Genomic DNA, 17,500 nt, shown 5'->3' with positions numbered 1-17,500 from the left:
GCAGAGGTAACTCTGGGTCGGGCGCTTCCTTTCCTGTGGTGGTCCTCATGAGAGACAGGTAACTTTAATGAACCTCTGCAGCAGAGGTAACTCTGGGTCGGGCGCTTCCTTTCCTGTGGTGGTCCTCATGAGAGACAGGTAACTTTAATGAACCTCTGCAGCAGAGGTAACTCTGGGTCGGGTGCTTCCTTTCCTGTGGTGGTCCTCATGAGAGACAGGTAACTTTAATGAACCTCTGCAGCAGAGGTAACTCTGGGTCGGGCGCTTCCTTTCCTGTGGTGGTCCTCATGAGAGACAGGTAACTTTAATGAACCTCTGCAGCAGAGGTAACTCTGGGTCGGGCGCTTCCTTTCCTGTGGTGGTCCTCATGAGAGACAGGTAACTTTAATGAACCTCTGCAGCAGAGGTAACTCTGGGTCGGGCGCTTCCTTTCCTGTGGTGGTCCTCATGAGAGACAGGTAACTTTAATGAACCTCTGCAGCAGAGGTAACTCTGGGTCGGGCGCTTCCTTTCCTGTGGTGGTCCTCATGAGAGCCAATTTCATTATATCACTTGATGGTTTTTGCAACTTGCACTTGCAGTTGTTCCGCGTTGACTGACCTCCATGTCTTACAGTAATGATGAACTGTTGTTTCTCTTTGCTTATTTGAGTTGTTCTTGCCATAATATGGACTTGGTATTTTACCAAGTGGAACTATCTTCTGTATACCACCCCTACCTTGTCACAACACAACTGATTGGCTCAAACGCATCAAGAAGGAAAGAAATTCCACAAATTAACATTTAACAAGGCACACCTGTTAATTGAAATGCATTCCAGGTGACTACCTCGTGAAGCTGGTTGAGAGAATGCCAAGAGGGTGCAAAGCTGTCATCAGGGTGGCTACTTTGAAGAATCTCAAATATAAAATATATTTTGATTTGTTTAACACTTTTTTTTATGGTTACGACATGATTCCATATGTGTTATTTCATAGTTCTGATGTCTTCACTATTATTATACAATGTAGAAAATACAAAAAATATAGAAAAAGGTTTCACTGGTACTTATATATATATATATATATATATGTATATATATATATATATATATATATATATATATATGGGATTAGTATTTCAGCATCGTTGGTCTATATGGTGTCTGCTGTGCTGTGCATGTGGTGTCCATGTGGTGTCCATGTGGTGTCCATGTGGTGTCCATGTGCTGTCCATGTGGTGTCCATGTGGTGTCCATGTGGTGTCCATGTGCTGTGCATGTGGTGTCCATGTGCTGTGCATGTGGTGTCCATGTGGTGTCCATGTGGTGTCCATGTGATGTGTTCGTTGACTCTTTGGCTGTGTGTAGGTGGAGGACCCGTCAATGCGCTGGCAGATGGCGCTGTATAAGGAGACGTCAGGGAAGGCTGAGGATGCTGAGGACCCCGAGAAGGTGGTCAAGAGAGTCCAGGAGGTGTCCGCTGTCCTCTACCACATAGAGGTGGTGAGTACTGTATTCACTCTACCACATAGAGGTGGTGAGTACTGTATTCACTCTACCACAGATGTGTTGAGTACTGTATTCACTCTACCACATAGAGGTGGTGAGTACTGTATTCACACTACCACATAGAGGTGGTGAGTACTGTATTCACTCTACCACATAGAGGTGGTGAGTACTGTATTCACTCTACCACATAGAGGTGGTGAGTACTGTATTCACTCTACCACAGAGGTGGCGAGTACTGTATTCACTCTACCACATAGAGGTGGTGAGTACTGTATTCACCTACCACAGAGGTGGTGAGTACTGTATTCACCTACCACATAGAGCTGGTGAGTACTGTATTCACCTACCACATAGAGGTGTTGAGTACTATATTCACTCTACCACATAGAGGTGGTGAGTACTGTATTTACTCTACCACATAGAGGTGGTGAGTACTATATTCACTCTACCACATAGAGGTGGTGAGTACTGTATTCACTCTACCACATAGAGGTGGTGAGTACTGTATTCACTCTACCACATAGAGGTGGTGAGTACTGTATTCACTCTACCACATAGAGGTGGTGAGTACTGTATTCACTCTACCACATAGAGGTGGTGAGTACTGTATTCACTCTACCACATAGAGGTGGTGAGTACTGTATTCACTCTACCACATAGAGGTGGTGAGTACTGTATTCACTCTACCACAGAGGTGGTGAGTACTGTATTCACTCTACCACATAGAGGTGGTGAGTACTGTATTCACTCTACCACATAGAGGTGGTGAGTACTGTATTCACTCTACCACATAGAGGTGGTGAGTACTGTATTCACTCTACCACATAGAGGTGGTGAGTACTGTATTCACTCTACCACATAGAGGTGGTGAGTACTGTATTCACTCTACCACATAGAGGTGGTGAGTACTGTATTCACTCTACCACATAGAGGTGGTGAGTACTGTATTCACTCTACCACAGAGGTGGTGAGTACTGTATTCACTCTACCACATAGAGGTGGTGAGTACTGTATTCACTCTACCACATAGAGGTGGTGACTATTCACCTTTCACACCAGACGTTTTCACGACCATCTGTCCAGGGAAACTCTTGACCCTTGCGATAATCTCTCTATCTCTCCCCAGACGGAGCACCCGTACAAGTCTAAGAAGATGGTTTGGCACAAGCTGCTTTCTAAACAACGACGCAAAGCCGTTGTGGCCTGCTTCAGGATGTCACCCCTCTACAACATCCCCAGGTAATCACAATCAAACTCTTCACTACTGCATATCTGTGTAGTAATAGGGTACTTCAATACTGCATATCTGTGTAGTAATAGGCTACTTCACTACTGCATATCTGTGTAGTAATAGGCTACTTCACTACTGCATATCTGTGTAGTAATAGGCTACTTCACTACTGCATATCTGTGTAGTAATAGGCTACTTCACTACTGCATATCTGTGTAGTAATAGGCTACTTCACTACTGCATATCTGTGTAGTAATAGGCTACTTCACTACTGCATATCTGTGTAGTAATAGGCTACTTCACTACTGCATATCTGTGTAGTAATAGGCTACTTCACTACTGCATATCTGTGTAGTAATAGGCTACTTCACTACTGCATATCTGTGTAGTAATAGGCTACTTCACTACTGCATATCTGTGTAGTAATAGGCTACTTCACTACTGCATATCTGTGTAGTAATAGGCTACTTCACTACTGCATATCTGTGTAGTAATAGGCTACTTCACTACTGCATATCTGTGTAGTAATAGGCTACTTCACTACTGCATATCTGTGTAGTAATAGGCTACTTCACTACTGCATATCTGTGTAGTAATAGGCTACTTCACTACTGCATATCTGTGTAGTAATAGGGTACTTCACTACTGCATATCTGTGTAGTAATAGGCTACTTCACTACTGCATATCTGTGTAGTAATAGGCTACTTCACTACTTCATATCTGTGTAGTAATAGGCTACTGCACTACTGCATATCTGTGTAGTAATAGGGTACTTCACTACTGCATATCTGTGTAGTAATAGGGTACTTCACTACTGCATATCTGTGTAGTAATAGGGTACTTCACTACTGCATATCTGTGTAGTAATAGGGTACTTCACTACTGCATATCTGTGTAGTAATAGGCTACTTCACTACTGCATATCTGTGTAGTAATAGGCTACTGCACTACTGCATATCTGTGTAGTAATAGGCTACTGCACTACTGCATATCTGTGTAGTAATAGGGTACTTCACTACTGCATATCTGTGTAGTAATAGGCTACTTCACTACTGCATATCTGTGTAGTAATAGGCTACTTCACTACTGCATATCTGTGTAGTAATAGGCTACTTCACTACTGCATATCTGTGTAGTAATAGGCTACTTCACTACTGCATATCTGTGTAGTAATAGGCTACTTCACTACTGCATATCTGTGTAGTAATAGGCTACTTCACTACTGCATATCTGTGTAGTAATAGGCTACTTCACTACTGCATATCTGTGTAGTAATAGGCTACTTCACTACTGCATATCTGTGTAGTAATAGGCTACTTCACTACTGCATATCTGTGTAGTAACAGGCTACTTCACTACTGCATATCTGTGTAGTAATAGGTTACTGCACTACTGCATATCTGTGTAGTAATAGGCTACTGCACTACTGCATATCTGTGTAGTAATAGGCTACTTCACTACTGCATATCTGTGTAGTAATAGGCTACTTCACTACTGCATATCTGTGTAGTAATAGGCTACTTCACTACTGCATATCTGTGTAGTAATAGGCTACTTCACTACTGCATATCTGTGTAGTAATAGGGTACTTCACTACTGCATATCTGTGTAGTAATAGGGTACTTCACTACTGCATATCTGTGTAGTAATAGGCTACTTCACTACTGCATATCTGTGTAGTAATAGGCTACTTCACTACTGCATATCTGTGTAGTAATAGGCTACTTCACTACTGCATATCTGTGTAGTAATAGGCTACTTCACTACTGCATATCTGTGTAGTAAATAGGCTAGTGTGCCTTTTTTTGTGTGATTTTTAGTCTAATTTCTAAGTTATTTCTCTGTATTTTATATTTTTCTGGGATAGATCCGCATTGACATTTGCCGAAAGAGCTATCGGATAACATTTCATGCGTAATTTCTAATCACGTAAAAAAAAGTATATGTATAACAGCCCTGATTGGAGGACTTGGAGGAGGAAAAATAGAATAAAACTATTTTTTGTCGTATGAAGCCAAGGCACATGTAATGTACAGATGTTGCTTCCATTCAGCCACAAGAGCATTAGTGAGGTCAGGCACTGATGTTGGGCGATTAGGCCTGACTCACAGTCGGCGTTCCAATTCATCCCAAAGGTGGTCGATGGGGTTGAGGTCAAGGCTCTGCAGGCCTGCCAAGTTCTGCCACAACGATCTTGACAAACCATTTCTGTAGGGACTTTGCTTTGTGCACAGGGGCATTGTCATGCTGAAACAGGAAAGGGCCTTCCCCAAACTGTTTACACAAAATTGGAAGCACAGAATCATCTAGAATGTCATCGCATTAAGAACTAAGTGGCCTGAACCATGAAAAACAGCCCCAGACCATTCCTCCTCCTCCAAACTTTACAGTTGGCTCTATGCATTGGGGCAGGTAGCGTTCTCCTGGCATCTGCCAAACCCAGACTAGTCGGTCGGACTGCCAGATGGTGAAGCGTGATTCATCACTCCAGAGAACACGTTTCCACTGCTCCAGAATCCAATGGTAGCGAGCTTTACACCACTCCAGTCGATGCTTGGCATTGCGCATGGTGATCTTAGGCTTGTGTGCGGCGGCTCGGCCATAGAAACCCATTTCATGAAACAGTTATTGTGCTGACGTTGCCTCCAGAGGAAGTTTGGAACTCGGTAGTTGTTGCAGCTTAGGACGGACGATTTTTACGCGTTACGTGCTTCAGCACTCGGCAGTCCGGTTCTGTGAGCTTGTGTGGCCTATCACTTCGCGACTGAGTCATTGTTGCTCCTAGACGTTTCCACTTCACAATAACAGCACTTACCATGGCAGCTCTAAACAGGGCAGAAATTTGACAAACTTATAACGGTAGAGGGCGAGACCCAGATGCAGACACAGGAGGCAGATGGTTTGAGTCTCTAATATTTATTATAATCCAAGGGGCAGGCAAGAGACAGGTTGTGGTTGTGGCAAAAATATCATAAATCAGGTCAGAGTCCAGGAGGTACAGAGTGTCAGGAAGGCTGAATGGTCAGGCAGGCAGGCTCAGAGTCAGGGCAGACAGAATGGTCAGGCAGGCCGGCTCAGAGTCAGGGCAGGCAGTATGGTCAGGCAGGCGGGCTCAGAGCCAGGGCAGGCAGAATGGTCAGGCAGGCGGGCTCAGAGTCAAGGCAGGCTGAATGGTCAGGCAGGCGGGCTCAGAGTCAGGGCAGGCAGAATGGTCAGGCAGGCGGGCTCGAGGTCAGGGCAGGCTGAATGGTCAGGCAGGCGGGCTCAGAGTCAGGGCAGGCTGAATGGTCAGGCAGGCGGGCTCAGAGTCAGGGCAGGCAGAATGGTCAGGCTAGAAAAACGGAGATAAGGAAAAAGCAGGAGCACGTAAAAAACACGCTGGTTGACTTGACAAGATGAACTGGCAACAGACAAACAGAGAACACAGGAATAAATACCCAGGGACTAATTGGGAAAACAGGTGACAGCTGGAGATGGGTGGAGACAATCCCAAAGACAGGTGAAACAGATCAGGGCGTGACAGAACTGACTTGTTGGAAAGGTGGCATCGTTGAAAGTCACTGCGATCTTCAGTACGGGCCATTCTACTGCCAATGTTTGTCTAAGGAGATTGCATGGCTGTGTGCTCGATTTTATACACCTGTCAGCAACAACGGGTGTGGCTGAAATAGCCGAATCCACTCATTTGAAGGGGTGTCCACATACTTTTGTATATATATATATATAGTGTATCGTGATTTTTTTGTTGACGCTTGGTATGCGGTGTAACTTCCTTTGTTGGCACTTCCTGTTCAACAGGCACCGGGGGTCCAACATGTTCCTGAATGGGTACAAGAGGAACTGGCTGCAGACTGAAGGATACCAGTTTGAAGACCGTATGATCGACGACTTGTCTGTAAGGTCTTTTCTCCTCGGCTGTGTAGTTTTAGCAACACAAACTCCGTAGGATAGATAGTGTAATTGTATACAACTATATACAGTATTATCGCCATATTTGTGAGTCTTCAGCAACTTTCTGTAAGGATTTTGTGTTTCTGTTTCTGTGTGTGTGTGTGTGTGTGTGTGTGTGTGTGTGTGTGTGTGTGTGTGTAGAAAGCCATGGAGGAGGAGGAGCTGGGAGAAGAGGGAGAGGAAGAGGCAGAAACTAAACCTGACCCTCTGCATCAGCTCATCCTACACTTCAGCCGGACCGCTCTCACGGAGAAGAGGTGAGGCCACCTCCCTCCCTCCCTCCCTCCCTCCCTCATCCCCTTCTTTCAACCTGTCACTACAAACGGAGATGAGGGAGAGGAGGAGGAGCATATCTGTTGTTGACCTAACATAATTAAAACAATTATTCATATCCCAATGACTTCTGTATGTAAAACAGTCAAACCTTCACTTAAGTTTTTCCCAGTTTGTTTTGGTGGCTAAACATTGTCCTGTTTTCTCTGTTGTTGCAGCAAACTGGAAGTAGACTACTTATACATGGCTTATGCTGACATTATGGCCAAGGTAACGTGCTGGTCCCCTACTAGATTTGAACATGATCTCATGTTGTGTTAGACGTGCTGCTAACTCTCCACCTTCTCTCCTACTTATATTTCTCTCTTATTCACTATTTCCTTCTCTCTCCCTTCTCCCCACTCTCTCTCTCCCCACTCTCTCTCTCCCCACTCTCTCTCTCCCCACTCTCCCTTCTCCCCGCTCTCCCTTCTCCCCGCTCTCTCTCCCCACTCTCTCTCTCCCCCCACTCTCTCTCTCCCCACTCTCCCTTCTCCCCACTCTCTCTCTCCCCACTCTCCCTTCTCCCCCTCTCCCTTCTCCCCGCTCTCTCTCTCCCCACTCTCCCTTCTCCCCGCTCTCTCTCTCCCCACTCTCCCTTCTCCCCGCTCTCTCTCTCCCCACTCTCCCTTCTCCCCACTCTCTCTCTCCCCACTCTCTCTCTCCCCACTCTCCCCTCTCCCCACTCTCTCTCTCCCCACTCTCTCTCTCCCCACTCTCTCTCTCCCCGATCTCTCTCTCCCCGATCTCTCTCTCCCCACTCTCTCTCTCCCCACTCTCCCTTCTCCCCGCTCTCCCTTCTCCCCTCTCCCTTCACCCCTCTCTCTCTCCACTTTTCTCTCCAGAGTTGCCACATCGGTGAGGAGGAGGAGGGGGAAGAGGAGGAGGCCTTTGAAGTGACCCAGACTGAGATGGTATGATGGGATGGTGGTGGTGGTAATAATACTCTGTGTTTCTTCAGTGCACGAAGATGGTGCAATGAAAGACAGCCAAACAGGAACACAGTTTTATTTTTTATATTTGTTCTGTAAGAAGGATAATAACTACTATCACTAATAAACTCTATGTCTTAATGGAAGTGTGTGTGTGTGTGCGTGTGTGTGTGCGTGTGCGTGTGCGTGTGCGTGTGTGTGTGTGTGTGTGTGTGTGTGTGTCCGTCCGTCCGTCCGTCCATGCGTGCTGTGTGAGAGAGCCGAGAGAGAGTGCGGGGGACAGACCTGGTCGACAGAGTTACAACCTCTCTCCTGTCCGTCTGTCTGTCAGGAGAAGGAGATGGAGAAGCAGAGGCTGTATGTGTGTGTGTCCGTGACAGAGTTACAACCTCTCTCCTGTCCGTCTGTCTGTCAGGAGAAGGAGATGGAGAAGCAGAGGCTCCTGTATCAGCAGTCCCGGCTCCACAACAGAGGAGCTGCAGAGATGGTGCTGCAGATGATCAGTGCCTGCAGAGGTACAGGGCTCAGACACACACCCTAACCCAGAACAGACCCACTTACCCAGACCAGACCCAGAACAGACCCACTTACCCAGACCAGACCCAGAACAGACCCACTTACCCAGACCAGACCCAGAACAGACCCAGAACAGACCCACTTACCCAGACCAGACCCAGAACAGACCCACTTACCCAGACCAGACCCAGAACAGACCCACTTAACTAGACTCGACCCAGAACAGACCCAGAACAGACCCACTTACCCAGACCAGACCCAGAACAGACCCACTTACCCAGACCAGACCCAGAACAGACCCACTTACCCAGACCAGACCCAGAATAGACCCACTTACCCAGAACAGACCCAGAACAGACCCACTTACCCAGACCAGACCCACTTACCCAGACCAGACCCAGAACAGACCCACTTACCCAGACCAGACCCAGACCAGACCCACTTACCCAGACCAGACCCAGAACAGACCCACTTACCCAGACCAGACCCAGAATAGACCCACTTACCCAGACCAGACCCAGAATAGACCCACTTACCCAGACCAGACCCAGAATAGACCCACTTACCCAGAACAGACCCAGAACAGACCCACTTACCCAGATCAGACCCAGAACAGACCCACTTACCCAGACCAGACCCAGAACAGACCCACTTCCCCAGACCAGACCAAGAACAGACCCAGAACAGACCCACTTACCCATACCAGACCCAGAACAGACCCACTTACCCAGAACAGACCCAGAACAGACCCAGACCAAACGCACTTACCCAGACTAGACCCAGAACAGACCGACTAACCCAGAACAGACCCAGACCAGACCGACTAACCCAGAACAGACCCAGAACAGACTCACTTACCCAGACCAGACCCAGAACAGATCCCAGAGTTGTATCAACAGAGTCCCAGAGTTGTATCAGAGTCCCAGACTTGTATTAGCACCTGTTTGTAAAGAAGATGAGGATACTAACAGTACTTTGGGCCTGTGGAGGACTGTTGGCAGTATGTACACTACATTAGAGGGGTGTTGGAGTATGTACACTACATTAGAGGGCTGTTGGCAGTATGTACACTACATTAGAGGGCTGTTGGCAGTATGTACACTACATTAGAGGGCTGTTGTCAGTGTGTACACTACATTAGAGGGCTGTTGGCAGTATGTACACTACATTAGAGGGCTGTTGTCAGTGTGTACACTACATTAGAGGGCTGTTGGCAGTATGTACACTACATTAGAGGGCTGTTGTCAGTGTGTACACTACATTTGATCTCTCTGTCTCAGGTGAGACTGGGGCGATGGTGTCCTCCACCCTCAAGCTGGGTATCTCAATCCTCAACACAGGCAACTGTGACGTACAACAGGTGAGTTCTGTCTGATTGTCATCTACCTGGTTTACCTGGGCAGTCGAAAGCTAAAGAGGTTTAAAACCTCTCGAGGATAAGGGGACAGTCGGAAGCAAAAGAGGTTTAAAACCTCTCGAGGATAGGGGGACAGTCGAAAGCTGAAGAGGTTTAAAACCTCTCGAGGATAGGGGGACAGTCGGAAGCTAAATAGGTTTAAAACCTCTCGAGGATAGGGGGACAGTCGGAAGCAAAAGAGGTTTAAAACCTCTCGAGGATAGGTTGACAGTCGGAAGCAAAAGAGGTTTAAAACCTCTCGAGGATAGGGGGACAGTCGAAAGCTGAAGAGGTTTAAAACCTCTCGAGGATAGGGGGACAGTCGGAAGCTAAATAGGTTTAAAACCTCTCGAGGATAGGGGGACAGTCGGAAGCTAAAGAGGTTTAAAACCTCTCGAGGATAGGGGGACAGTCGGAAGCTAAAGAGGTTTAAAACCTCTCGAGGATAGGGGGACAGTCGGAAGCTGAAGAGGTTTAAAACCTCTCGAGGATAGGGGGACAGTCGAAAGCTGAAGAGGTTTAAAACCTCTCGAGGATAGGGGGACAGTCGCGTCCCACTAGGCCAAAAGCCAGGGAAAATGCAGCGCGGCAAATTCAAATAAATTGATATAAAAATCAAACTTTCATTAAATCACACATGTAAGATACTCAATTAAAGCTACACTCGTTGTGAATCCAGCCAACATGTCAGATTTTAAAAAGGCTTTTCGGCGAAAGCATAAGAAGCTATTATCTGATGATAGCACCAGCAGTAAACAACGAGAGTAGCATATTTCAACCCTGCAGGCGCGACGCAAAACGCAGAAATAAAATATAAAACATACCTTACCTTTGACGAGCTTCTTTTGTTGGCACTCCACTATGTCCCATAAACATCACAAATGGTCCTTTTGTTCGATTAATTCCGTCCATATATATCCAAAATGTCAATTTATTTGGCGCGTTTGATCCAGAAAAAAACAGCTTCCAATTTGCGCAAAGTCACTAGAAAATATTTCAAAAGTGACCTGTAAACTTTGCCAAAACATTTCAAACGACTTTTGTAATACAACTTGAGGTATTTTTAAACGTTAATAATCGATCAAATTGAAGACGGGTCTATCTGTTTTCAATACAGGACAAGAGGAAACTAACGCTACTTTTCTAGTCTTGCCCAAAAGCGTTACAGTTTTTCAAGATGGCTGTACTTCTTCATTTCACAAAATAATAACCTCAGCCATTTTCTAAACACTGGTGACATCCAGTGGAAGCAGTAGGAACTGCAATCAAGTGCCTCAGAAATATCGTTCCCCAATGAAAACTCATTGAAAAGACAGTGACCTTAAAAAAAAAAATCTGAATGATTTGTCCTCGGGGTTTTGCCTGCTACATAAGTTCTGTTATACTCACAGACATGATTCAAACAGTTTTAGAAACTTCTGAGTGTTTTATATACAAATCTACTAATAATATGCATATCTTATATTCTTGGCATGAGTAGCAGGAAGTTGAAATTGGGCACGCTATTTATCCAAAAGTGAAAATGCTGTCACCTATCCCAAAGAGGGTAATTACTCAGGTTGACTACCCCTGCTATACAACTCATCCTAACCAACTTTAACTCTAAAACTACCCCTGCTGTACAACTCATCCTAACTAGACCAGAGGTACTAACTAAAACTACCTCTGTTGTATTAGACCAGGGGTACTAACTAAAACTACCTCTGTTGTACTAGACCAGGGGTACTAACTAAAACTACCTCTGTTGTACTAGACCAGGGGTACTAACTAAAACTACCTCTGTTGTACTAGACCAGGGGTACTAACTAAAACTACCTCTGTTGTACTAGACCAGGGGTACTAACTAAAACTACCTCTGTTGTACTAGACCAGGGGTACTAACTAAAACTACCTCTGTTGTACTAGACCAGGGGTACTAACTAAAACTACCTCTGTTGTACTAGACCAGGGGTACTAACTAAAACTTCCTTTGTTGTATTAGACCAGGGGTACTAACTAAAACTACCTCTGTTGTACTAGACCAGGGTACTAACTAAAACTACCTCTGTTGTATTAGACCAGGGTACTAACTAAAACTACCTCTGTTGTACTAGACCAGGGTACTAACTAAAACTACCTCTGTTGTATTAGACCAGGGTACTAACTAAAACTACCTCTGTTGTACTAGACCAGGGTGCTAACTAAAACTACCTCTGTTGTATTAGACCAAGGTACTAACCAAAACGACCTCTGTTCTACTAGACCAGGGGTACTAACTAAAACAACCTCTGTTGTACAGGGGTACTAACTAAAATTACCTCTGTTGTACAGGGGTACTAACTAAAACGACCTCTGTTGTACAGGGGTATACAGTGCCTTGCGAAAGTATTCGGCCCCCTTGAACTTTGCGACCTTTTGCCACATTTCAGGCTTCAAACATAAAGATATAAAACTGTATTTTTTTGTGAAGAATCAACAACAAGTGGGACACAATTATGAAGTGGAACGACATTTATTGGATATTTCAAACTTGTTTAACAAATCAAAAACTGAAAAATTGGGCGTGCAAAATTATTCAGCCCCTTTACTTTCAGTGCAGCAAACTCTCTCCAGAAGTTCAGTGAGGATCTCTGAATGATCCAATGTTGACCTAAATGACTAATGATGATAAATACAATCCACCTGTGTGTAATCAAGTCTCCGTATAAATGCACCTGCACTGTGATAGTCTCAGAGGTCCGTTAAAAGCGCAGAGAGCATCATGAAGAACAAGGAACACACCAGGCAGGTCCGAGATACTGTTGTGAAGAAGTTTAAAGCTGGATTTGGATACAAAAAGATTTCCCAAGCTTTAAACATCCCAAGGAGCACTGTGCAAGCAATAATATTGAAATGGAAGGAGTATCAGACCACTGCAAATCTACCAAGACCTGGCCTTCCCTCTAAACTTTCAGCTCATACAAGGAGAAGACTGATCAGAGATGCAGCCAAGAGGCCCATGAAACCTGATGGAGTCTGCAAAAGACCTGAGACTGGGACGGAGATTTGTCTTCCAACAAGACAATGATCCAAACCATAAAGCAAAATCTACATTGGAATGGTTCAAAAATAAACATATCCAGGTGTTAGAATGGCCAAGTCCAGACCTGAATCCAATCGAGAATCTGTGGAAAGAACTGAAAACTGCTGTTCACAAATGCTCTCCATCCAACCTCACTGAGCTCGAGCTGTTTTGAAAGGAGGAATGGGAAAAAATGTCAGTCTCTCGATGTGCAAAACTGATAGAGACATACCCCAAGCGACTTACAGCTGTAATCGCAGCAAAAGGTGGCGCTAAAAGTATTAACTTAAAGGGGCTGAATAATTTTGCCCGCCCAATTTTTCAGTTTTTGATTTGTTAAAAAAGTTTGAAATATCCAATAAATGTCGTTCCACTTCATGATTGTGTCCCACTTGTTGTTGATTCTTCACAAAAAAATACAGTTTTATATTTTTATGTTTGAAGCCTGAAATGTGGCAAAAGGTCGCAAAGTTCAAGAGGGCCGAATACTTTCGCAAGGCACTGTATATTATTATTATTATTCACTATATGGATTCAGACCCTTTGACTTTTTCCCCATTTTTGTTCCGTTATCAGCTTTATTCTAAAAATAGATTCAGTTGCTTTTTTTACTCATCAATCTACACACAATACCCCGTAATGACATCACAATACCCCAAACTGACATCACAATACCCCATAATGACATCACAATACCCCATAATGACATCACAATACCCCATAATGACATCAGAATTCCCCGTAATGACATCACACTACCCAGTAATGACATCACAATACCCCATAATGACATCACAATACCCCACAATGACATCAGAATTCCCCGTAATGACATCACAATACCCCATAATGACATCACAATACCCCATAATGACATCACAATACCCCATAATCTCTTCTGTGTCTCTCTCTCTCTCAAGGACATTCAGAGACTTGTCCCGAAGCCACTCCTGTGTTGTTTTGGCTGTGTGCTTAGGGTCATTGTCCTGTTAGTAGAAGGTGAACTTTAACCCCAGTCTGAGGTCCTGAGCGCTCTGGAGCAGGTTTTCATCAAGGATCTCTCTGTACTTTGCTCCGTTCATCTTTCCCTCGATCCTGACTAGTCTCCCAGTCGCTGCCACTGACAAACATCCCCACAGCATGATGCTGCCACCACCACCATGCTTCACCGTAGCGATGGTGCCAGGTTTAAAATAATTTAATACCTTTTAGAATCAGGCTGTAGCGGAACAAAATGTGGAAAATGTCAAAGGGGACCTGAATACTTTCCAAGTTCTCTTGAATATGTCCCAGGTGGGAAATGTCCAGATGGATATGATATTTAAATAGTAACAAACCCTCACAAGCCATGTGTCTCAGGACTGTTCAATGTGTTCACACCCCTCTTGTTGGCAGTGGGAAAAAAATTTTAGGTTTTAAGAACCTGTTAAACGCACTCTGGAGACATTTTCTAAGCCGGAGACATTTTCTCTGTCTGTCTTTCCCTCTCTGTCTCTCTGTCTGTCTCTCTGTCTGTCTCTCTCTCTCTCTCTCTCTCTCTGTCTCTCTGTCTGTCTCTGTCTCTCTGTCGCTCTGTCTCTCTTTTTCTGTCTCTGTCTCAATTTTTCTGTCTCTGTCTCTCTTTTTCTGTCTCTCTCTCTGTATTGTAGAGGATGCTGGACTACCTGAAGGACAAAAAGGATGTTGGCTTCTTCCTGAGTATTCAGGCTCTGATGCAGACCTGCAGGTATGGCAGTCTATAAACATATAATTATGTGTACCTACAGGTATGGCAGTCTGTTAACATCTAGTTATGTGTACCTGCAGGTACGTGTCACTTAATGTGGATTTAAAACAAATATTGGATGGCTCTAAGCCTAGACTCAAATCTCTCATCAGCTATCATTAAAATCCATGTTATCATCTGTGCTTCCTGCAAATAATTAACATGCATTAGATGTTAATGGCTCTAATGTGTTGGCTGTACAGATGTAGGATCTTAATTTGATCACTCTTTTGTTGTGTTAATAGTTCTATTGTTTGTGTGTTAATGATTCTAATGTTTTTGTGTGTTAATGATTCTAAGGTGTGTGTGTGTGTGTGTTAATGGTTCTAATGTTTTTGTTGTGTGTTAATGGTTCTAATGTTTTTGTTGTGTGTTAATGATTCTAATGTTTGTGTGTGTTAATGATTCTAATGTTTGTGTGTGTTAATTATTCTAATGTGTGTTTGTTGGCAGCGTTCTAGACTTGAATGCCTTTGAGAGACAGAACAAGGCAGAGGGGCTTGGTATGGTGTCAGAGGAGGGATCAAGTGAGTATGGTGATAACACCTCACCACCAGGATAGCTTTGACACCTGAACAGCTCAATGTAACACATCCCCTCTCACTACACTGCCAGACTGTTGATGTCCACAGAAGAGTTGGCTACAGAACAAACTGATCTGCTACATGGCTAGTTACAACACAAACTGATCTGCTACATAGCTAGTTACAGGGTGGCAACAACACAAACTGATCTGCTACATAGCTAGTTACAGGGTAGCAACAGCACAAACTGATCTGCTACATGGCTAGTTACAGGGTAGCAACAACACAAACTGATCTGCTACATGGCTAGTTACAGGGTAGCAACAACACAAACTGATCTGCTACATGGCTAGTTACAGGGTAGCAACAACACAAACTGATCTGCTACATGGCTAGTTACAGGGTAGCAACAACACAAACTGATCTGCTACATGGCTAGTTACAGGGTAGCAACAACACAAACTGATCTGCTACATGGCTATTTACAGGGTAGCAACAACACAAACGGATCTTCTACATGGCTAGTTACAGGGAAGAAACAACACAAACTGATCTGCTACATGGCTAGTTACAGGGTAGCAACAACACAAACTGATCTGCTACATGGCTAGTTACAGGGTAGCAACACCACAAACTGATCTGCTACATGGCTAGTTACAGGGTAGAAACAACACAAACTGATCTGCTACATGGCTAGTTACAACACAAACGGATCTGCTACATGGCTAGTTACAGGGTAGAAACAACACAAACTGATCTGCTACATGGCTAGTTACAGGATAGCAACACCACAAACTGATCTGCTACATGGCTAGTTACAGGGTAGCAACAACACAAACTGATCTGCTACATGGCTAGTTACAACACAAACTGATCTGCTACATGGCTAGTTACAGGGTAGCAACAACAAAAACTGATCTGCTACATGGCTAGTTACAGGGTAGCAACAACACAAACGGATCTGCTACATGGCTAGTTACAGGGTAGAAACAACACAAACTGATCTGCTACATGGCTAGTTACAGGGTAGCAACACCACAAACTGATCTGCTACATGGCTAGTTACAGGGTAGCAACAACACAAACTGATCTGCTACATGGCTAGTTACAACACAAACTGATCTGCTACATGGCTAGTTACAACACAAACTGATCTGCTACATGGCTAGTTACAGGGTAGAAACAACACAAACTGATCTGCTACATGGCTAGTTACAACACAAACTGATCTGCTACATGGCTAGTTACAGGGTAGCAACAACACAAACTGATCTGCTACATGGCTAGTTACAGGGTAACAACAACACAAACTGATCTGCTACATGGCTAGTTACAACACAAACTGATCTGCTACATGGCTAGTTACAGGGTAGCAACAACACAAACTGATCTGCTACATGGCTAGTTACAACACAAACTGATCTGCTACATGGCTAGTTACAGGGTAGAAACAACACAAACTGATCTGCTACATGGCTAGTTACAGGGTAGCAACAACACAAACTGATCTGCTACATGGCTAGTTACAGGGAAGAAACAACACAAACGGATCTGCTACATGGCTAGTTACAGGGTAGCAACAACACAAACTGATCTGCTACATGGCTAGTTACAGGGTAGCAACACCACAAACTGATCTGCTACATGGCTAGTTACAGGGTAGAAACAACACAAACTGATCTGCTACATGGCTAGTTACAACACAAACGGATCTGCTACATGGCTAGTTACAGGGTAGAAACAACACAAACTGATCTGCTACATGGCTAGTTACAGGGTAGCAACACCACAAACTGATCTGCTACATGGCTAGTTACAGGGTAGCAACAACACAAACTGATCTGCTACATGGCTAGTTACAACACAAACTGATCTGCTACATAGCTAGTTACAACACAAACTGATCTGCTACATGGCTAGTTACAGGGTAGCAACAACACAAACTGATCTGCTACATGGCTAGTTACAACACAAACTGATCTGCTACATGGCTAGTTACAGGGTAGCAACACCACAAACTGATCTGCTACATGGCTAGTTACAACACAAACTGATCTGCTACATGGCTAGTTACAACACAAACTGATCTGCTACATGGCTAGTTACAGGGTAGCAACAACACAAACTGATCTGCTACATGGCTAGTTACAACACAAACTGATCTGCTACATGGCTAGTTACAGGGTAGCAACACAACAAACTGATCTGCTACATGGCTAGTTACAGGGTAGAAACAACACAAACTGATCTGCTACATGGCTAGTTACAACACAAACGGATCTGCTACATGGCTAGTTACAGGGTAGAAACAACACAAACTGATCTGCTACATGGCTAGTTACA

General features: G+C 44.4%; 1 protein-coding gene across 1 annotated transcript in view; it reads left to right on the top strand.

Moving 5' to 3' along the window:
• LOC139397115 (ryanodine receptor 1-like) overlaps positions 1 to 17,500 on the top strand; it is a gene marked incomplete at both ends in the record, with an annotated part of 66,719 nt that overhangs the window by 1,887 nt on the left and 47,332 nt on the right. Inside the window, 10 exon segments of the mRNA XM_071143983.1 lie at positions 1,349 to 1,483; positions 2,616 to 2,728; positions 6,520 to 6,616; positions 6,814 to 6,929; positions 7,164 to 7,215; positions 7,830 to 7,898; positions 8,332 to 8,431; positions 9,713 to 9,792; positions 14,518 to 14,594; positions 15,087 to 15,160. Of these exon segments, the coding sequence (XP_071000084.1) occupies positions 1,349 to 1,483; positions 2,616 to 2,728; positions 6,520 to 6,616; positions 6,814 to 6,929; positions 7,164 to 7,215; positions 7,830 to 7,898; positions 8,332 to 8,431; positions 9,713 to 9,792; positions 14,518 to 14,594; positions 15,087 to 15,160 (913 nt within the window).

Source organism: Oncorhynchus clarkii, unplaced genomic scaffold, assembly GCF_045791955.1.
Source record: "Oncorhynchus clarkii lewisi isolate Uvic-CL-2024 unplaced genomic scaffold, UVic_Ocla_1.0 unplaced_contig_6093_pilon_pilon, whole genome shotgun sequence".
In the NCBI taxonomy this organism is placed as follows: domain Eukaryota; kingdom Metazoa; phylum Chordata; class Actinopteri; order Salmoniformes; family Salmonidae; genus Oncorhynchus; species Oncorhynchus clarkii.
Note: the sequence above shows the minus strand (reverse complement) of the source record. Positions and strands in the feature narration are given on the sequence as shown.